Source organism: Aulostomus chinensis, chromosome 8, assembly GCF_037954235.1.
Source record: "Aulostomus chinensis isolate RoL2024-O1b breed Wild chromosome 8, RoL_Achi_v1.0, whole genome shotgun sequence".
Classification (NCBI taxonomy): domain Eukaryota; kingdom Metazoa; phylum Chordata; class Actinopteri; order Syngnathiformes; family Aulostomidae; genus Aulostomus; species Aulostomus chinensis.
Window position 1 is genome coordinate 13,394,049 of NC_141327.1, and position 23,497 is coordinate 13,417,545.

A 23,497-nucleotide genomic window follows, 5' to 3' on the forward strand; every position below is an offset into this window, starting at 1 on the left:
GTAATTTGTCTTTCAGTACTCACAGTTTGGTGCCAGCCACATATTGATAGCCTGAAGCTAATGGAGACCAACTCCAACCATTTATAAACTTTCAAAACATCCTCCAGTATCTCACACATCCATCGTCTGTCCTACGTCTTCAAGTCGTACACTGGTGCTGCTTTTTTATTTGTGTCGTTGGATTATTGAGCATACAGCCAGATGAGAAAGACTGAGATCATACATGACGTCACGATAGCTGTGATGCGTTCAGTTGGCTTTCCCATGAGAGGTAATAAATGATCCACCTCACGGGAAAATGACCAAATTCATCTTCTGGATGTGGTTAATACAGAGATGAATTTAAAGATATTTTAAGCACTCTTCAGTTTCACCATGAAAAACAAAGTAGCCAAAATATGATTTACGATTTTGACAGGGCTTGCAGAGAAGTTGTCCAACACCAATCAAGAAATAAGAAAAAAAAAAAGAAGATTATTTTGAACGGATTAAGAGTATGTCCATACTATAAGTCGTAATTATGCTGGCAAACCTGTGAAAATGTAAAAAAAGAAAAAAGAAAAAAAGAAAACTGCATTAAAAGCAGTAGTATTAGAAACATAGCTAAATCAAAGCATGAAAATAATTTGCGTGAGATGAATTGACACTGATGATTCCAGGGTTTCTCTTTAAAAACAATATTTAATTTTGTATTTTATTGGTATTGTTATATACATGGCATAATTTGTGCTTTTTTTTTTTAATCAAGAATAAAATCATAAGGGAAAACAGCAGAAAATTAAACTTAGGTTTGGAATTGTTCTTTTCTTCAGCAGGGTGTACTGAGAGTTAAAAACCAGGAGAGAAGGGGGGGGGGGCAGGAAACTTAGTAGATAGATAGGTAGATTGATAAATAGTTTGTCCAGAGACACTTGCAGACGGTCCACTGAGGGTAGAGTGAAGGTTCAGACTGTGATGTGCTTTTACCAACAGCAGCAAAGGCACCTGTGTATCGCTTTGTTTAAAAAAAGAAAAAAAAAGAAAAATACGCATCAGGGCCTTAATCCTGTTGAGTCCATTCACATTCAACCAAACCCATTCAGAATGTCCTCTGGGGGGGATTTCTGCCACACATAGGTGTTGATTTCCTATCATTTTCAGACATAGCAGATCATTCACACTTATTCCCCATCTGAGATTACAATAGAAAACATTAAACCCCAAAATAGAAGTGCCGACCCTCTTGACTTTTGTTGCTTGTATAGGTTGCTGAACTTTTGAAAGGGTGCAAAGGGATACATTTCCTGATATTTGAGTTGGGGATGGCCAGAGGAGGTGAGTTAGCGAAGGAGAAATTTGTGGGGGAAACATCAAGATGTGTAACTTTGGGAACGATGGCTAAGAAAAGGACAAAGAAGTGGAAATAGAGTGGTGTAGGAAGGTTAAGGAAGGCAAAATACGTGATAAAGACGAGCCGAAGAATGAGAAAATGGAAGAATAACAGCAGAAGAATGACAGGAAAAAAAAAAAAAAAGCCATGACTTGGCTTTGCAATAATATGAGAAATGCCACATAAAAGATCTGGGGTAAGAAAGGATGTAAATACTCGATAACAAGACCCGTATTGGTCTGGCTGCTGTCCCACTGTGACCAGACTGCCAGAGGAACTGGCCTGATACCACAAATCTGTTGGTCTGTCAGAGCACCCACCTGAGCCGACACCGACTACCAGGAGGAGAAACCCTGTACGTGGTACAGCTGTAATGATGGGAACGAGTATCAAAGTGTGTCCAACAACACAAGACGAGTGGACGAAAATGGATGGACATAATAATGTCTCCTCCTAACAGGAACTAAAGCGTGGACAAGAGACACAGAGGCGCAGTGGCAAATTATTCAAAGTTTCAAGGTTTGTAAAGACGTGACAGAAGAACAGATCAGAAACACTAATGAAAAATGACAGAGAAGTGACGATTCAAAGAATGCGCAGAGAAAAGCTGGTGAACGCGGGGTCAGAGGAGAGATATTTGCACTGATCTACGCGGGTCAAAAAACATTGTCAGGTGCAGACTGATGTGGGAGGGTTGAATCACTAGAGGGGAGGAGGGGGAAGGCCTTTCTGGTATAGATTGGTCCGTTAGCTAGCATTAGCTTCCCACTAAACTAAACCATTGTCTAATTTATGTGTTCGCTACCCAGGAGGGTTACGCCATTGTCCTCACAAATGTGAACCCAGGGTGCTTGTCCATGTCCCTGCTGGCAGGTTTGTCCATCATCATCATCATCATCATCATCATCATCATCATATCCGCTGATCCAAAAGAAAGAAGGAGGGGGTTTCCAGGGTATTTTGGTCATACAGTGAACATATAACTCACTTGTACATGTAAGTACTTGCTGTTCTCAGGCCACATCCCCCCCCACCCACCCAAATGTCGCCTGTATGACTTTCAGAGATATAATGACAGCAACGGTGTCCCACAGTGTGACTGTCCTCCCATGATGAGTCTTATGACACAGCCACCAGTTGGCTTTTGCTTCCAAGTCGTCCATTGTCTTGACCACCATGACCAGTCCACTTCTGTCAGTGAGCTGGCTGTAGCTTCTAGCCAAGCCCTTTAGCTGGCATTAGCGCCACTTCCAGCGGCAGTCTGTGATGATTTGGTCTGTTAGCAAACATCAGCATCCCGCCCAGCTGTAATCCGTATTATATGATTGGTTAAAAGGTCAAGAACTTCTCGCCACTCAACAATCCATGATGATTTGGTCTGTTAGCTGGCGATAGCTTCCCTCCCAAGCCATAATCCATGTTGATTCGGTCTGTTGGCTAGCATTAGCTTCAAACTCAACGGTCCACAAGTAGTGGCTCTCACTTTCAGCTCCAGAGGCAAAAGTTACTAGTTGTTTGGCAGGTAGAGCCTTTCTCAGCCGGGGACAGGTAGAGCTTGCCGTTAGCACATGCACACAGCTCGTACACAGTCTGTTTGGTGTAGGTGGTGCCTGCTGGTGCCCCCTCCAGTGGGTCCACCGCACTGCCGAGGGGAATGTTGCCCAGCCGGATGGTGTTTGCTTCTAGAACAATCTGAGAAAATAAAAGAGAGATCGTTTATCGAGCAAGCAACGTGTGTCAATACACCCGAGAGGAGAGATTCAAACAATCAAACAATTACATCATATGTTAAACATGAAAATTGTTGAGAAGGTTTGCATGAGCTTTCTTAGATTATAAGTACATTCAAACACATAAGGGGAGAAAAATGTACAGAAGTTTACAATAAAATGGGGACACGTCCATTGATTAAAGATCTACACTCTGCTCTGAGGCGGTGATGATGAGGAGAGCCCGCTGGGTGATGAAGAGACAAAGGAGTGAAGGGAAGGATTCAAAACATGGAGATATCTTGATAACCTCTGATTGTTTCCAGGGGAACCTTTTCACCGAGTGCTGCTGGTGTATTCACCTGTACTACTGACGTTCCCACCATCTTTAATGTCTTACATGCTGTGATGGATTTTGTGCACAATGACATTTGATCAAATTTGATTTAAACAGTGGGAGGACAGCACGCTCCGGCTCTAATTTCATATTATTTTGTTCCACTTCAAACAAGTACAACTAAATCTGTATCAAAAAAAAAAGAAAAAGAAAAAGTCCTAATAATTTAAAAATAGAGAAAATGTAAAACTACTTAGACGAGTTTCACAAATAATAATAATAAGAAAAAAGAAACACAGGTTAAAGCTGCTTCAGAGAGGCTTAGTCATGGAGCTTCTCATCCCTTTTGTAAATTTGAGTCTCCTCTGTATGAAAGCAGTTTCTAATACCTGTGATATTGGCCAGAACTTGCAAAGGGATTTTCCTCAATGATTTCCAATGCAACTAGACCTTCAGCTCAAGGGACTTCAATCAGCTTGTTCTGGAGGGCGGGTCAGGAGGGGGCTTTCTAGATGGGGCCAATGGATTTGACAGATCATGTGCCCACATGGGTCTATGTCAAGTTATTGAGAAAAATTCTTGCAACGTAAACACACACACACACACACACACACACACACACACACACACACACACACACACACACACACACACACTAACGAGAAGGTCACTCAGTGAAAAACCTATGCTTTAATAGCAAAAGGACAGTTCTGAGTTGAGAGTCTCCTTTAATGGTCCCTTTTCAAAAGGAAGATGCTGTACCATCTGTGTCCAGGAGCAGAGAGAGGAAAATAGGAGTTACTCTTTGACTTCTGGTCTTTCTGTCTATGAAAGGGAGACACTACTGTTAAAAATAGAAAAGAATAAAATGAAAGTGGAAGAAAAAAAATCTATGGACAGAAAATCTTAGAGAGAAGGATGTTTCTTGTTATTCAAATGCAGCCGCTGCTCTTTCCCTCCTCTACGCGTCGTCATGTCAACAAGGCAGTAGGACCGAGTCTTGGGCTTCTTAAATTAGCAGCACACTGGTGGCCAGTAAAATGCCACATAACGTTTCCTCCTAAACTGTTACAACCACAACCTTTATGTTTTATCACATGTACATGTTGAGGTTTGGAACAGGGAGGGTTAAAGTTGTGTAGGGTTAAGTTTGCAATTACAACCATCCAGCGAGAGTGTGTGTGTGTGTGTGTGTGTTTGTGTGTGTGTGAGAAGCTGTTGGAAGGTGATGAACATAAAGGGATGAGATAAATCAAAGAAGAAAAGTTTAAAAGGGGAATGAGGGATCCAGAACCAATTAGTGTAATTAATTATTCCACATTGGCTGAAGGGGAACATCTTGATCTGCATAAACAACACACACACACACACACACACACACACACACACACACACACACACACACACACACACACACACACACACGTAAACGGAGCAGAGCTGTAGAGGGTTCAAGTCAAGTACTTCAATAAATTTAAAGTATGATATCTGTTGAACACTTTTGTGCAACCAAGGATGCTGATATCGATTCTGGGGGGATATTGATCAACTCCAATGTATAAAAGTCTACTTTTGAATATATTTTAAGTGAAGAAGATGTCAACTGGCTTCACAATTAATCAAATACTCCAAGCCTTCTGTTTTATCAAAGCGAATATTTATGTATGCTGCAAATAACCGTATAACAGACATACAGTTTTAGTGTGCTAGTCCATTTGGTAACACAACACAGCCACACATGAGCCAGGCAGTCAGTGAATTGATGCTTTAGGAATGAGTTCCTATATTGCAAATTATGGCCAAAACTATCAGATTTTATGATGCAAAAGCATGTAAACAAAAAGTGCACTTTTGCACATCATTCAGCTAAAACATTAAAACTACTGAACACAAACTAAACTACCACCTCCTGTCTTGATCATTTTGGTACTGTCAACTTATGAAGAAAAATCAAATGATTACAAGATATTCTTTGACATCATAAGTGTTTGTGCTAATGCTAATGTCATATGTGTTGTATGTGCATTTTCCACCGCTGGACTCGAACCCTCAACCATCTACATAGTAGACAGACAAGTAAACAAGGAGGCTAAAAGTCACCAGTGCATCTCTTGATCTCTACCTGCTGGTTGCTGTTGCACTGCCAAGAACTGATGAAAAATGTATATGTGCACTTATCATCTCGTATATGGAGTAAATGAAAATAGCAGTGTATATCTCTAAATGTCAGGCCTATGCCTTTAACGGGTCCCTAGTGCCCACCTGTCATTTCCTCTTAGCTCCCCAATAAAAGCTGCAGTGCTCAGTTGTTGCATTACAGAGGAAAGGACTCTGTCACGGTTGGTAACATAACCTGAATGTAATCTGAATAGTCGGGTTGCAATAATGCTGGAAACCTCAAAAGAACTTAGGCATGGCAATGGGACTGGAGAACGAGGAGCGACTGGTGTTTATGTGAGGTAATGAAAATTAAATTTCTGTTTTTACTTCCATAAAAACTAAAACCCAGACAGAAACAAATGAAGGAGGAGCTAAAGAAGAGTAGAAGATGAGAAGACTGGAAGTCAGAGAAGAGATGGGAGGTGGAAGACGCGGGAGGAGAGGAGAGGGAGTGACAGCTGTCTGCTGTGGTGTAACGTTGGATTAATGCTGACATTCTCCCCAAATTGAAAGTGTCAGGTTGGCCCGCTGTTTGCGGTGTGGGAGGCAGGTGTGTGTTCAAGTGAGAGTGTGTGTTTAAAGGCGTGTGTCGAAGAATGAAACACCGCTCGTGACAAGGTATTAAGGTGGTGCTGGATCGGGATCCCTCCATCAAACGAAGCCAGCGCACATTAAGAATAGTTTAATAAAACAAGAACAAGATAGTCTCAGCATTTTTGAACAATTTATTCAACAAGATGAGGGTGAAGAGAAATCCTAAAAATCATTCCCACTTAATTTCCCCCTCAAATTTGACTTGTACACATGTATGGACACTTCTATATCTCATGTATTATGTCCATGAGTGTGGGTCCTCTCCTTCAATCCAAAGACAAGCATCTATACTGTTAAAATTGGAACGTGCCTGTGTGGCAGCCGTTTATCTGCCTCTATAAGTACAGAGCCATAATACTTCCGTCTGTACATCTGTATGTACATGTCTGCGTGGGTGGATGAGTGTGTGTATACACTCGAATGAGTTTATGTGTGTGAATGATTGTAGCGGTCACGTGGCGCCGGCGTCAAAGAGATGGGAAACATGTGGGAAGAAGCAATTATGGAGGGTCAAAACATTTTTCATGGATGATTTCCTTTGGCACAGCTGAGGAACAGGCGAAAGAGGGTGGGAGGCGAATGAGCTGCAAAAGAGGAGAAATCTGCGATAAACAGGACACGATCGGAAGCAGGGTGGAAGACAGCGGAGGGAAGGAGAGAGTTTAAGGGTCTGTGGGAGGAGAAGAGAGGGAAGGACTACTTTTAGAGTGTAGTTTATTTATGTATTTACTTTTTTAGAGAGGAGGTTATGAGAAGACAGGAGAGTATGAACGTGTGTAACAGGAGACTGGAGGACGGAGATTATCTCGGTGGGTAAACAAGGAAGAGAGGTGAGCAATTACCTGCTGCAGGAGCAAACGAACATTATTTTTGTGTGTTTTTTTTTTTTTTTTTTAGTTCCATGTGTTTGGGCCTTTTACTGTTATTCTAGCTGCTACCTCTCAGAGTAAGGCTACACTACAAATGGTCAGGTAGCGTTTAGTTATATACAATGGAAGTGCAGCATAAGCATTCTTGAGCATAAATAACCAGCTGTTCTTGATGACTCAGCTCAAAGACGAGCTCCTTGATAACATCATAACCTCCCCAAGCTTTTTCACATACGTTGGCTGTAATTTTAAGATGAACATCAGTAACTGATTATAACCCCTTGTCAAATGGGGTAATTAAGCATTAGTAACTGATATTACTGCACCGTAATTGTAAAGTATTTCTCACTACTAATGTAGAGACTGTTTTTTTCAGTATCGAGGGAGTGCAACAACAGCACGCTATCACCAGCACAAACACACACACACACAATTCTGCACATTCCATTCAACCTTTACATTTGTGTGGCCTCAGCTTCAGGTCACCTTCATCCCCCGCACATGAAACACACAGAGACTAAAACAACACAAACAGGTGGGAGCTTGTGGAGCTATTTGAGTGCGTTACACAGACCATTAGGCTTGTTGAATGGACAGACGTTGCAACTGGAGTTGACAATGGGCTAAATGACAGAGGACATAAAGCCCTTTAATGTATGACAAACCCACACACACCCACCCACCCGACCAACACCCACACCCACACAAGCTGAAATCAACAGCACTGATATGCATTCATTAAAGATTCACAGGTAGACCAGTCATGCACGGTAATACAGTCTGTGTTGCAGAGATGCATCTGAAATATATGAATGTGACACTGACAGAGACAAAACTCCCACATGTCAGAAAAACAGACTGTTATATCAGAGTGGCAGAACCTCAACACGCGCGCGCGCGCGTGCTCCCCATCTATGACAATGGCCCAGGGCAGTGTGAAGTATAGACATTAATCACACCTTTCTCCACAGTATTGACAGGTATCTGTTAATCTGTTGCCTCTAAGATGAACTCATACAGATGCAGAGAAAACTGGATGTAAGCAATTTTTCAACGAAGACAGGAGGGTAGTTGTGCTAGTATTGTGTGTGTGTGTGTGTGTGTGTGTATCTACATATGTGCAGGTGTGCTCGCTGGATGAGAGTGTAAGTGTGTCCTGTGTAGGATGACTTGAATCTGTATTTATGTGGTTTAATCTCTGTGCTTGTGCATTTTAGAGCACTTATTTATGTGTTTTGGTTTATTCTTAATTTGTGTGTATTCATGTGTATGTGTGCGAGGCATCATGAGTATATGACCCCCTGCCAATATTCTAATTCACTCACCATTCTCCTTTACCCGCAGGTTAAACAACAAGCTGCAAAAAAAAAAAAAAAAAGCCAATCCCAGTGTACCAGCCCAATAATACCCCCAGGCTACAGAGCCTTAATAAACTTCAACATTGTGCCTACAAACAATGAAGCTCCATGGTAACCAACCTTTTTATTTTTTTCAAAAAGTTGCTGTAGTTAACCTGACTTCACCTCTCAGTCAGCAGCGGAGTGCAGCAGAAGCAGTAAATAATGTTCGTGCCCAACTTGAATAATTAAGAGTTTGAAGGAATGTCGACGCTGTCAGGAAACGATTTCTTTCATTCTTTTTGTGATGTAAATTTCTCAGTTAGAGGTGATGGGCGAGGATGATGATGATGATGATGATGCCGAGCCAGTCAGCATTGATAATCTTACGAGTGCAGCGCGCATTTCAAACGGGCTTGTTCAGAATGGAACAAGTTTTGAACACAATGAACCGGAGCCGCTGAACAATTGACCTCGATGTTGAAGTAGTGGCTTGTTTTGCAGAGTGGGTGTTCAACATAACCACCGCCGTAATGGACTGAACATACAGTTATAAACCAGCCATTGCACAGAACTGGCGGCACTCTCGTTCTACATGATGAAACCAATGTGTAATGTGCTATTAATTCCGATTCTAATTTCAAGTTCACAGTTCAAATTCTTGTGCACTGAATACCTCCTAAAAATAATCTTTATATCATATGCATTTCTATGCTTTCTTATCCATGGTTCACTTAAAATTTGCCTGATAAGTTCATGTGGACACGTCTAGTGAGACTTCAAAGAGAAGTAAGGTGAAATGGAAAATATCATCTGGAGTTTTTTTATGACAGAAGAGTAGGTGGCCTTTTAGGGATTTGAATGAGGACTTTCTGCACAGACACTGTCAGATACACATCACATCTATGGTTAAGAGTATTTTAGTATTGTATCTTGAAAATAAGTATGCATTTACTAGTGCACAGAGGTAATTATACTTTCAATAATGTCTCAATAATGCCATCCCTGTCATTATTCCCTCTCTGTCATATAATTACATTTGTAACAGCAGGGTAGCCCATGTTCCTGTTCCGCACACGTCACAACAAATACAGTAGAGATGTGTGTGTGTTTCAAGGAATTGTGATAATAATTAATGTTGTTACTTTTGTTTGCAGTGGAAGAGGTATCGAGGTTCTTCTTGTGTACCTCGTTTTACCACAATATACACTGAACATGTGGCATGAAAGTATTTTTACGAGCTTGCCCACAATAAATATAAAGACAGCTATTTGGGCCCATTGAGGATGGGACACAGCTTGTCCAACAGACCTCCGTACATTAGCGCTCGCAGCAGCTAATTGTTTTGAAAGTCACTACTACAATATTGTTGCACTTTAACTCATTCTGGTCCTACACATGACCTTTTCTGTGTTGTAGCTCAGCTGGCTGCACAGACAGATTCTCCTATTCTCCTATGTTTGTCTGTGTGTGTGTGTGTGTGTGTGTGTGTGTGCACGCGCGCTGAAAACAAATATGAAACACACAGCTGCCGCCTTCATCATTTGGCTTCTGAAATGGCTGGTTGGTGCTCAGAATGAGCGAGGAAGGGTATTCTGCCCTTTATGGCAGATGCATTGAATCAGACCAGACAGCTGCCACAGACACGTAGCGACAGCTGATCACTGGTAACCATACGACCAAGTACAGTGAAAAAACAGATAGCGAGTTACTGAAGACAGCGACCAGAAAAACATCACATCAGGCGATCAACTTAGCTTTTGTTTGCAGCTCTGTTAGACACCAGGATCAGTGATTGGTTGATGGGAGTCGTGTTCGCAGCTTTTTACACAATTAGTATCAGCTTCAGCTCTCTGTTGACTGAATACAGGGACTGAATTTAAAAAAGACTCAAGGGTTTTTAAGGATACTATTGACTAAAACACAGTTTTTCAAACCGAAAAAAACCCCACCTCTCACTTCTTCCACGCTTATTTGGGGGATGTATGTGAACAACATTTGCTACATTTGAATTTTGCGTGCTCCATGGTCACCAGTTTCAAGTAACAGCAACATGACACGCCGAAAATAAATATCCAAATGTAACTGTGTTGTACACCAATTGGTGCTCTATCGAACCCTCCTGAACCTAACTTTTTTGCGCTTTGACTGCAAATGTAGCGATTTTGAAGCTTTGAACCACGCTAAGAAAGAGAGTATTTGATCCCTCACCTTATGGCGAGTTTCTTCTTTGACATTAAGACTATAATCAAACCGATGAGTCAGAGATAACGGACATCTGTGACTGCACTCAGCTCAACTAATAAAATCCTTCAAACCAATTCCTCTGACATTCTATGGCTGTAAAACAGTGGCGGGAGGATCGTATTTTCAGTTTGTGAGGTCTATTCTCTGAGACCTTGATGTGTGAGCTGAAACAACGTCTCGTAAAGCGACAGAAAGGGGATGAGTGATGCAAAAAAAAAGTTGCTGAAAAGAGCTGTGGAAGCGTTTATGATGAGATGAGTGGAGGAAGGCATAGTTTGCTGAAAAGTTAGAGGAAAAATAATCAACACGGAGACAAGTAGGCAGAAAGAGAGTGACGGTAAAAAAAAAATGAATGGCCAGGAAAGATGGATAGAATGGATTAATGTTGAAGGAAAGATGGAGGGAATCAGAGAGAGAGAAAGAGGGACAGGGGAAGCCAGGAGGAGTGCAGGAATCCTGAGAGGATCTGTCAGCTCTCGTTGGCTTTGATTTTAATGGAAGCCAGTGCTCCCCTACCTCTAACCCATTTGGCCCTAATTCCAGCGCTGCTTTCCAAACTTTTTAAACTTTAATGGCCCCTTCTTAAATGCCAGCTGCTGACAACATTGATTTGCCTTTAAGCCTCGCTGTCCTGCACGCCTTTATTTTCTCCTGCAAAATCGACAGAAACATCTATTTTCCGCCATCCTCCTCCACCTCCCACTCATCCGATCCTCCTCCTATTCTCCTTTCATCCGCTCTCCTCTGTTCATTTCATGGTGTCAGCGGTCAGGGAAAGCTTGTATGAGAACGGATGAAAAGGAATGCTATCTGGATAAGCTCTTCTCTTTAGTGATGCATGTAGATATTTTTTGCCACTTATTTTAAGCCCGCTCTGATTGGCAGGCAGCGGTGATTCCTTTGTGCGCTGTGGAGGAGATGATGTTGGCAACAGGCGACACACGGATGCAGTGACGTGGTGTTGCTACCAAATGTGCGACATCATGAAATGTTTTAGAACAGTCACAAGATTGTAACTTCAGCAAGTCATTTTTGGGGAAAACTTTCGCTGCAGATTGTGTTGCTGTCACAGCCCTGGTCATGTCTTTGGTGTCTCTTCTTCTCCTCTATGTGTGTGTGGGTGCTTTCTTTCCAGACGTCTCTCTCACCGAGAGATCTACCCCCAGCCCCTCATCCACGCTTCATCAGATCTTTGTTCTGTCGTTCTCAGTCGCTTCTTTGCCTCATTATTCAGATTATTCAGATGTTCTCATGGTGTTTGGATCACCTACTTAGCTTGTTCTACTCATGCCCCCCCCCCCCCACACACACCTGTAGGTCTGCCTTACTCTGTCACTCACCGCTCAAACACTCTCTTTGCCACACACCCTCTCCAAACCCGTCTGCTTCCCCAGTAAACTCAACCATTCAGCTTTAAAAAAGTTCCATGTTTTCAGAATTATTTTGGTGTTTGCTGTTGAGCAGAAGTCGCCCTCACTACTTTGCATAAAAATGCTAAAAGAACACATGCCTCACCATGACTTCAAATTTTATATTTTTAAATTATTTTTTTTTGTCAGTAATTCATAACCATCGAAAGATGTAACAACCCCATAGGCAATACCAATTTTGCAGCTTGTCAAAGATGAACATCCCCGGATAGCAGATACTGCATCAGGTGGTCGTCACTCATTCGGAACCTTTACTTACCATAACAGCTTTAAAATACAAACACAAGTTTTCAGTATCATGTTTCAACAGTTGCTCATTGTGCTTTAGAGACGAACATCAACTGTGAAGTGGCAGCTATGTGAAGTCAGCTAGTACGTGCTGTGTGTAGGTCTGAAAAATCAAAGTTGAACAGCACTGACGTGTCAGAAAATGAACTTTGGTACGTGTTTTGGAGAGCTTTCTAACTGTGCGGTCACGGTTTACAGTCTTGTTTTAATGAGAAATTTGTGGTTACAAGCAGTAATTAAACACATTAAAACAACAACATCCAGAGTTTGTTGGGCCCTACGACCACACATACTCTGATCTTTGCCTGATATCCATGTCAAGAGCCTGGTGTGCTTCTCCAGACTTGGAGGGTTTACATTATAGATTACAGCTCCCTGGTGCAGTTACCAGGAGGAGCCTTGCATGTTGGTAGGTAAGAGTGTTGCATTGACAATACGGGTTGATTTTGTGTTGGGATTGCTGCAGGAAATGCTTGTCAACGCTTGTACTGAAAAAAAAGAAAAAAAGAGAGAATTAAAAAAAAAAGGCATAGACTGCTCATGAAAATGTCAGCTATTATTGTAATTACAGCTCTGAATGTGTCAGCTCAAACAAATGTGTGTCTGCGCTCAAGGACAACACACGTCCTGAAGCAGCTTCCCAAAATGGATCACCTGACAAGGAGACTACTAGACATTGCGTCAGAGGACAGGAGAGTCACAGAATGGTTTAGAGGTACGATGTAATCTCACACAGGCGCAGGTCTCAGTGAGACAGATAGATGTGGGTGGGTGGGGCATCGTGATAACGTTCTACAACAGTTGGGATGTTGTGATACTCCATGATTGTCTTAGAGCAGTGGTTCTCCAACTTTTTTCAGTGATGAACCCCCTTTGAAATATTTTTTAGTCAAGTACCCCCTGACACGCGCAAAACATTTTTGGTAGAAAATAAAGAGGTACAGTGCTGTGCCGTCAGTGTCTGATTTATTAAAGTTAAACAACTTATATTAATGATTTGCTAGCATTGGCTAATTTCTCCCCACAAAAAACCCCCACAGTGCCTTGGGTGCCTACTTTCGGTACTTCGTCGGCCCTGGTTTTGTCTTCTTTTTCACTTGTTTCTCTGTATTTTTAGCAGCATTACTGCTGCGCTTTAGCCACATCTCCTTCGTTACAGCGTGTCGTCATGGCAACGGCAAGTTATTGATGAGTGATGCTGGATCAATGGGTGAATCTAACTTGGTTTGGGGAGAGTCTGTTTTTTTAAGGATATTAAAATTGAATACCGAATATAAAATCCAGTGTATGAACATACATTTGTATTTTATCAAAATTTTATAATATAATTATTTCTCAAGACTGAATGTAAAGCCCTTTGAGACAAACTGATTGTGAAAACGGGCAATACAAATAAAATTATCTTGCCTTGCCTTAATTATTATTAGGATTACTGCTTTTTAAAAAAAAAAAAAAAATTTTGTAAAGCTTCACGTACCCCCTGGAGTACCTCCATGTACCCCCAGGGGTACGCGTATGCCCATCTGAGAACCAGTGTCTTAGAGTTTTCTTGGCCTTTCCATCTCTCTCTCTGTCTTGCCATATATAAATTATATATATATATATATATATATATATATATATATATATGTCTTGTTTACAGGCAGAAGAGCAGGAGATTTTCAGGTGATAATTTGTACCAAACTGCAAACGTGCATGAAACCCTAGACATATTTGTTGTTTTGTTATTTAATATTCGTATATGTACCTACCTTTGAGTATATTGTAAATGTTTTTTCAATTGAAAAAATGAATGCAAATCATGTAAAAAGGAAAATTGTAATGGTTGTTTTTTAGAGTATGTCCTTGCTGATAGATTTGAAGGACAAGGTTAAGTATAGAACCTTGACACTTCCATGGTACGCTTGAATATTCAACACAAAATTTCAATATTTAAGTAGGAAATCTCCCCATATGCTAATGTTCTGAAACAGACAAGTAAAGACAAACAATATTTTGGTAAACTGGTTACAGAGTAGGGCGGCACGGTGGTGCAGTGGTCAGTGTCGCCTCACAGCAAAAGGTTCCAGGTTCGAGTCCCGGCTCCATCACAGGATCTTTCTGTGTGGAGTCTCCATGTTCTCCCTGTTCCTGTGTGGGTTCTCTCTGGTACTCCAGCTTCCTCCCACAGTCCAAAGACATCAAGAGGGGACGAGGCTGATCGATACTCTAAATTGACCGTAGGTGTGACTGTGAGTGTGAATGGTTGTCTGTCTCTATGTGTTGGTCCTGTGATGGACGGGTGACCTGTCCAGGGGGAACCCCACCTCTCACCTGAGGGCTGCTGGGATAGGCTCCAGCCACCCCACGACACTTAACGGGAGAAGCAGTAGAAAATGGATGGATGGTTACAGAATATTTTCCATTTCAACTTTTCAAATGTGTTCCCCATAGTACCAGACACTTTGCTGAGGAGTCTTGTTTTATGGAGCACTGGAGCGCCTGAAGGATTTACAGAGACACAAACAACCAAAAAGGAACAGAAGTTTATTTTCCCCCCTCACACTAATTAGTTTGAGGTATAATAATATCTTCTGCCCTCCACCCTGACTTTATACTCTTACAGCCATTCTTCTTTGCAAGTGCAACCTTGTTCACTTGTGTTTTTTTAAAAGTATCATTTACCACTGAAGTGCAGTAGAGCTCTTGAGCTTGCGCTTAATTCTTCTTTCACGCCACTGAAGTTATTTTGAGGAAGTTTAGTCCCTCGGAAGAGATTTAAAAATCACCTATAAGACTTTGAAATTATAAATTTAATGAAGCCGTGTGCCACATGTCCTTAATTTCCGTTCCTGGTATCAAGTCTTGCTGAAGGAATCCGTGTTACAGTTACACCAGACATGGTGCTATTGTTCCCCATAAATAGAGAGACATCAATTTATGCAACGATGACAGAGCAAGAGAGAGAATGAAATGCAGAGAGACGGAGAGGGATAACGGATGAACAAAGAACAGAAGGAGACAAAAATACATGAAACAGAAAGTAAGAGAGAAAGAGAGAAGTGACACAAAAGGGGTAAAAAAAAAAAGATAATCCCCTCCTCCCCTCTCTTTCCCTGTAAAGTGACAGCCACACTGATGTATAACCCTGGCAGTGGAAAGTTAATTAGATAGGCTGGGTTACTCAGAGATGAAGAACTGAGAGGCTGAGAAGGAGGAGGAAGAGAAAATGATGTAGAGGAAGAAAGCTAAACAGAAAAGAGGAGAGACGCACGGTGGAGGAAGAGCATGGAGTGAGCTGTGTGGAGTGAGACGTGTGAGACGGTGGGCGGAGAAGGGAGGAAGACATGGTGAGGGGTCGGGCGGGGTTTAAACATGGATAAAATGTCAAGATATATTGTTGTTATTTGCATTTGCACTGAGTAAGAAGGAAGGAAACAAAGACAAAGAACAAAGAACAAGACAGGAAGTAGAACCACCCAAGACACAAGAGGGGAAAATGATTTCAAAATAAAACAGGAACTAGGGGGTGTTGGATCTAACAGTCAGTTGAAAGCAATAGACCCATGAAATCAAGGAGCAAACTAGACAATAATAATCCATCCATCCATCCACTTTCTATACAGCTTGGCGGTTAAGGGTCCTGGGGGGGCTGGAGCCTATCCCAGCTGACAATGGGTGAGAGGCGGGGTTCACCCTGGACGGGTTGCCAATCCGTGGCAGGGCCATCAGGAGCAATTAGGGGCTCCGTATCTTGCTCAAGGATACTTGGACATGGTCACCGGGGGAAGAGAGGATCAAACCAACAACCCTTCAGTTGCTAGACGGTGACTCTACCACTGAGCCATGCCACCCCTTAGAAAATGATTTAGGTGGATTCTACGATCCAGTGGAAGCAAATTAACTGAACAACAACCACTCAATAAAAAAATCTTATTCCAGCAGAGTCTGAATTTGCTCCCTTCTAGTTGTTCCATTTCATTAGTTTGCTTTCTCTTCGCTCCAATTGTGGACTTGCCATTGTTTTTTCTTTTTTTTCTCCACTAAAATATAGAACCCTCTATTTTAATTCCTTAAGGTCATCATAATTCCATTAAATACTCCTGGAGTAGGGAGTTTCTGAATGCAGCTTTTTCATCTAGATTGTTAGGAGGGACCTCATGCCCCCCCCTCCGAGAGGAAACAGTGGTGACACATAAACCGGATGATAATCTGTTGTAGATCAGGGGATCAGAACATATCCAAGATGTCCGATTTGTTGCTGGCCCTTATAAACGTAACACAGGCAATGTGACCAGAATCTTCTTTGAAAACCGCTGTGCAGATTAAAACGGACAACTTTGACATCTCGGGGAATATTCAGCACAATAGAAGTCGAGACATCTTCTCATTCTTGCTGTACGCAGTATATTTAGGTAAGTGCCAACAAAAGCTAATGTGCATTATCGCCATCTATGCTAGCAGTAAACAATGTAAGTAACATCTTTTTCTGTTGCTCTTATTATGTCTTTTACCTTATTTTATCTCCACGCATGGGCACTAAAGGAGCCTGCTTTTAAAATATACAGAATAGAAAATACTGCTATTTGTGTTCAAAAACAGGCAGTAAAAGTGAAAAGTTGTTCGAAAAATGGTTTAGATACCCGAAACTCCACTTCAGTACAGTCCCGTCTCTGCTGTTCAGGCCTGTTAGTCAGTCTGCAGTACGTGTGTGTAACATCTAGATAATACAACTCCATATACTGCAACTGTTTCCCATCGTCTACCTTCTGTTAGGCTGATAACCCTCCAGTGTTGAGTGCTGGATTCAATCAAGAGTGACCTCACTGGGTTAAATGTTTCACTTCGTCATTCATGATGTTCCTAAACAACTAGGAGAACACATGAAGGAGGAGAGGAATGTTTAGGAACCGATGATCAAAATTGTTTAATAGAACTTCTGCTGTGTGTGTATATATTTTTTTTGTTGGGGGGTCCACATAGGGTCATTCAATTTGAGCGTATTTGTTATAAAAAAAACTGTGTGTGTGTGTCTGACTGACAGCAACAATGAGTACGATGAAAGCAGGCCATTCTTCTGTTAATTACTGAGTTAATGACACACTATGCTCTAGTGGACACGCAACATGGCAGGCTGATACACACACACACACACACAGATAATGGCGAAGGCTGCCTCAGTACATGCACAGTGTGGCAGGCTGCTATTCAAAGAGTTTGACAGTGTGATAGCAGACTAACAATGATACACACACACACACACACACACACACACACACACAGACGCGCGCGCACACACACACACAGACGCAGCAGTGAAGTGACAGGGAACCTCATCAAACCAGCTTTAATGAAGTCACTTCTCCCAAATAGAATAAAGGAGGGATGAGAGGAAGAGGGGAAAAAAGAAGGACAAGGTCATCTGGATTGATGACGCTCATTAGCCTAATAAGGTACAATAATGAAGCAGGCACAACACTATAGAGTGTGTGAAGTGACACACACACACACACACACACACACAGACACACACACACACCTCACTGGTTACTCTTTGTGTTTACACATCAACATAGCTACTTTTGTCAGGGTAAAACACACACTCACCTCTCCTTCTGAGGACTGTAAGAGGAGGTCTTTTCTACAGGACGCCGTGAAGTCCCCCACTCCAGCATTGACCTCCACTCCTCTGGGGGCCTCCAGGGTTAGGGTCCGAGTTGGGGACTCAAGCCTGAAAACAAGAAGCACATTTAATCATGCTGGAAGAAAAATGGGAGCACACGGCGAGGGGCCTGTATCTCATAGCGTTGCTCAACATATCCAGGATCTCTTCACATGAGCTGAACTGACAACTGGGAATAAGTGGTATCATGAGGATGGTAACAAGGCTGTTAAGTGAATGCAGGTTCTCCCAGTCTAGCTGCAAGAGCACTTACATAAAGGGGCGGCGTTGCTGCCGGACGCCCCAACATGGGTGCAGGAGCTCAGAGCTGCACACTTCAATCAAGACCAGAGAACCAAAATCATTAACAAACACGAGGAAGCCAAGGAGGACCAGGCAAAAACTGCTGACGGCCAATGTGTAAGTGAATATCAGCATCCCTGTCTCATTATCAAGGCCTGAGTTAATATTGTATTCTGCTAAATGAATGGACTGGTTAGATCTATTCCTAGGTGTGTGAATTAGGGCTGAATGATTAATCAATTTTAAAATCGAAATCATGATTTGAGAGAACACGATTAGCAAATTGCAAAGGCTGTGATTCATCTGGTTTTATCCAGCGCGTCTGCCCCAGGTTTTTTATGTTGTGTGACAGACCGTCATTGCTCACCAATCAGAAGTGACACGAGGCCACTCTGTATACGCCCACCAATATCTCCAAGAAGTGCAGAGTCTGCCAGAAACAGAAGAAGACGACGCTACACCAAGTATCCCGAAATGGCGGCTCGCCATGTCCTTGCTTTATTAAAACACCACTTTAATACAGCAAGGAATCTAATTCTCTGTGTGATTTTTGATAAATCAGCCCTGAATATGCATAAATCTGAAAGGGGGAAGATCTGAGAGACCGAAGTTCAACACGTACAAGGCTTTGGTCAGTCTGGTGGAAAGCACTGCACAGTACATCAAAAGTAACAAGAAAATGACTTTAAAATCATTGCAACCAACACTGTTAAAAAAAAAGATCTGACATGGTAAGAGGGTGGTGCCACGCTGATTCAAGCTGGAGGTCACTGACGAGGTACCGTATGAGCTGTTTATCTGGTTCAGATGTTATATTTTATAGAGTATTGTGCATTAAAAACAGCGCTACGCGTCCTCACCCTGCTTATACATGATGTCCCGAAACCAAGGATTGTATTTGGTTGCATTTCTCAACTCTTGCCTTTTTCTTTGTGAGAACCTATACGAGGGAATATAAATAATTAGGAATTGTTATTCTGCAGCACTCAAATGTTCTCTGGTGACGGTTGGCGTCACTCTCCTTGGAGCGTGAGAGGTCAGTAACTAAAACTAAGTCAAAGTTTAAAACAATACGAGAAGATTAAACAGCTTGGTGGTGTTAGATAAGCGCACTGCTTCGCTCAAGGGCATGTTGGCAAGTGAAATGAAATAAAGAGCGCTTTCGGCAAAGCAGACAGAATAGCAATTCATGAAGTGGGAGTATAACAAATTAAACAGCACACACACAACAAAAATCAAATAAGAAAAAAAAAAAGGCTGTACTATAGTGGCATTTTTCCAGAGAGGTTTTTGGCTGGGGGCATTTTAGATGGCTGGTTTCCCAATCACTACTGAGAGGTTGAAAGCAAAAACAGTCAGCCAAAGGGTAGATTAACTGAACTCATGATGTCCAGTCTGTGGCCACAGAACAGGGACATAAAGAAGGGAAACATCAGTGTCTCGGCCAAAGACACTCTGGTGGAGGCTAATCGCTCCAAGCCTCTTCTCTTCATGTTCTCGTTGGCTAGAGTCCCCAGGACGGAGGAAAAGCGGACCCTCCTCAAAGACCTGTTGGCAAGCCACAAGTCTTCAACTGAGACTTTCAATCTGAAGAACTACACATTAACAGACAGAGAAATACTCCCTCGACACAGCTTTTCCATGTTTGGTTGCACCCAAGTAATGAAAACTATATTTCTCTCTCAACATTGCTTCCTTGTTTGTTATTAGGATAAATTTCAAGGTATTTATACTTCATTAGCTGGCTGTTTTATTTAAATGCAATAGCAATTCACCTTGAGAGGTAATTCAGATGCATTACTCATTTAATTACTTTTATTTTGAATTTAGTTTCATTGTATTTGATGCTTATCCTTCAATAAGTGACAATAGCCTGAGGTGCTGCGGAGCATTATTGTCATGAAAATGTTGCGTGATTTGAGTAGATGGCTGAAACAAGGCACTTCAAAACAAATTAAGTCATCTAAACCCAACTGCTACAATTATTTTAATGAAAACGGGACTTTATGACTGTGTTCAGATGAAATGACTTACAACGTCCCATGAGAAGATGTGAAAAGCTATACTGAAAGAAAATCTCTCTAACAATGCAGCCTTCGTGTTGATTTTAATTCATCTTGTTACTACATTCTGTCAGTTTCATTCATTAGAATTCCAAAGAAATAAATACTTGTTTAAAAATGAGAAATCCCCAAATAAAAAATTCAAGATTATCTGACTGAGACAAAATCCGATGAAAATGAAATTTCCGCAAATCAATACATTCTCTCTTTTTTTTTTAAAAAAAACTGCAAATGTAAACGACCATCAGAAATCTCTGTCAGCATATCAGGGTTTAGCTCTAGACGTGGGATTTATTCTGGGTTGAAGGTAATCTGTGGAGGAGTCGTCAGGGGGATTAGAGGTGAGAGAAGGTTTGTTGCCGTGCAGTGTTGAGCATATAACAGCGTTATAGAGGCAGACACTCCACGCCGGCTCCGACTGTAAAAGTAGGGAGCGTCGTCAGAGGTTAGGGAAACAAAGAGCATGAGGCATTAAAAAGCAGGGATTAAAAATGACTTTTTGAGGAAGTGAAAAGAATTGATCCTGTTGTTCATTTATCTATAGTTTTGCATGTGTGCTGTGGAGGGGGAGAGAGGGGGAGAGAGAGAGAGACAGAGGGAGAGAGAGGGAGGGAGGGCTGGTCGAGTCAACAGCAGTGATGTGAGGATCTTCAGCGTGTTTGACAGCTCAGGCAATTACAGTGACGCTGCTGCAGGCTGAAAGCAGCTCTGATGGGCAGCCACACATACATTTTGCCTATCTATCACTCAGTGGCTCTCGTGCTTCTCTCCAGCTTGACATCACTGTGCGCTTTCACCTCTGTTTTAACTCACCTGTCTCTTCCCTTCACTAACACGCGACCAATTACATTCCTTTATCTGTACATTTGTCAGGTGGAAAATTGCTAACTCCGGGATGTCAATTACGCTGTCCAACAACTTGACTGAAAAAAAACAACACCCCAAACACAAAAAAAAAAAGTTATAGAGGCAACTTTTTTTTAAAAATCAAGAGAAGACATGTTTGCGGAGCTGTTGGGAAGTGAAGCTAAATTGTAGATGTTGGAATTCTCAAATCATAACAAATAATCATGTTACTTTGGACACGACTGGAAGGCCAGACGTGTGGTTAAAAAAGCCCGGAGGAACTTCTAGCAGATAACCTGCAACGGGAGGATTCTTGGCCAAAAAAAAACAAACAGTCCAATCAGTGTGCTTTATAAATGAATAAATAATAAAAAATAAATAAATTAATAAAATAAATACATCATAATAATTTAAAAAAACGGTTGTTTCTGGTTTGGTTTATTTGTATCCGTGACACCAACGCCATGGTGAAGAACTGTAAACTTGCAAAACCTTACAAGACTGTACCAGGTGAAACACTTGTGCGGCCTGCATGAGAAACACGTTTTCTGTCGTATCGGTGAACAAGCAATCATGAAATGAAGTGATGAGAATGTACTTGTACTCGTGACTGAGGTATTTCTCTGAAGTAAGTTGTGACTTTGATTGCAAATACATGGCCTTGTAAGTTATTCATTCTGCTATTTTGCTCTGCTCTCTGTCCCCGTCTTTATTCAAGAGTCAGTAATCATAACAAGCGTGTAATGGGAATGTGTGTGAACTACTGCCCTCACGAAAATGAAGTCGTCTGAGCCAGAAAATTTGTAGCCGATGGTAATGCAAGTATTGTCAAGGGAGTGTCTGGTGGACATGTGTGACTTTTTGGACTCTTGTCGGCCTCAGAATAGAGAATGTAAGTAGTAAGAACTGAGGAAAACTTCTTTCGCTCATAATCAGCTAAACTTCTCTCCTTTGGGGATAAAGTAAGTCCATGTCAAGAGTTGGCATATTTCTGAAGGAAAATCAACTTGAATAATGAACAAGAAGGCTAGAAAACTCAGGTTGAAGTTAAAAAAAAAAAAAGTCAGGCGTACGTGTCAAAGAAAAGTCAATGACGCAACATGAATGGACAGAAAATGGATCTGAGGGAGCCAGTAGTTCCTGCGTGATGTAAACCCCACACACCGTCCCACCTCATGACCTTTCATATAGCATAAAGACTCTAAAATAGCTGGCCAAATTGGTGAGCCAGGGCAGAGAGAGCCCACCACTTCCTTTTTCCAGCCTTGGACAGCAGATAGAACATAAGTGAGGGCTTCACTTACACTCTGTGATTAGAGTTATTGCTGCCGGCATGCAGCTATGTAGTCACCTAGAGGGAAAATCTAACCTCACAGTGCCGGCACCGAGATGGATCCTCCAGTGTCATTATCAGGGAACACACATCCACTCTTCTCACACCAGTGACAACCCTCAGAAAAGAAAAATATCCACCCTGCGAGAATATCGGTAAAGTGCAACAGGCCGTATTTCTCAAGGTAAAGGAGATACGGTTTTACGCTGAGAGTCCACGCAGAATCTCCAGTGCTCACAACAAAATAATGGAATGCACCGATGCACCGGTCCTCTACCTGTGGTGACCAGCAGGGGAACTACTTCTTCATCCCTCAGCTCAGTAGCTTGGGAGATTTTGTTTTTGGTTTTTTGCTCGCCAGTCAAGCGATAATTAGTGAGGCAATGAGCACTTCTGGTTGACTGCAAATTAGTCACGTTACATCTGCAAATCTTTCCATCAGTTCTTTCATATCATTGGTTGTACTCGCTGAGAGACGTTCCTTTTAGTGTTCTGCTTAAATTTCACTGCCTGCCATGTGTCAACTTTATGTGAACGGTGAGGACCGGCCGGTCACAACGGGGAGAAACAACTAAAAAAGGGGCAAACTAAAAAAAAACAACTGGATAAGTTGGTGCAAATAAAAAGTATTGGATCATCCAAGCTGACTGAATGACGTTAACACAGCAGATCACTTCCATTTCTTAATTTAAGGCTAATTTTTTTTTCTTCACATGCAACAATGTGGCCCTCTGGTCATATCAATTATTTAATCATATTTTATTTACACAGTTCCGTGTGTTTTCAAAGTGATTAAATGTATGCGTCAAAGGCAACGCAGGGCAGCAGAAAATAGTTGGTTGGCTGTTTTTTTTCATTTCACATTAAAACACTGATATCCAATCAGTGTGAATCCGATTCTGTAATTGTAACGATCAATTCACAAGCAGAGCTTCACACGGGTTCCCCCACAGGTGTACCCGGTGTGTTTT

At 41.8% G+C, this 23,497-nt stretch overlaps 1 protein-coding gene across 2 annotated transcripts in view; it reads right to left on the reverse strand.

Annotated features, from left to right (window-relative positions):
* Positions 1–290: 290 nt before the first annotated feature.
* LOC147257257 (zeta-sarcoglycan-like) overlaps positions 291–23,497 on the reverse strand; it is a 345,523-nt gene continuing 322,316 nt past the window's right edge. For both annotated transcript variants that reach the window (XM_086211072.1, XM_086211073.1), the window contains exons 7-8: positions 17,927–18,050; positions 291–3,061 (exon numbers count right to left, since the gene is read on the reverse strand). In XM_086211072.1, coding sequence (XP_086067198.1) covers positions 2,855–3,061; positions 17,927–18,050 — 331 coding nt within the window. In that variant the 3' untranslated portion in view covers positions 291–2,854. The remainder of the gene's footprint in view (positions 3,062–17,926; positions 18,051–23,497) is intronic.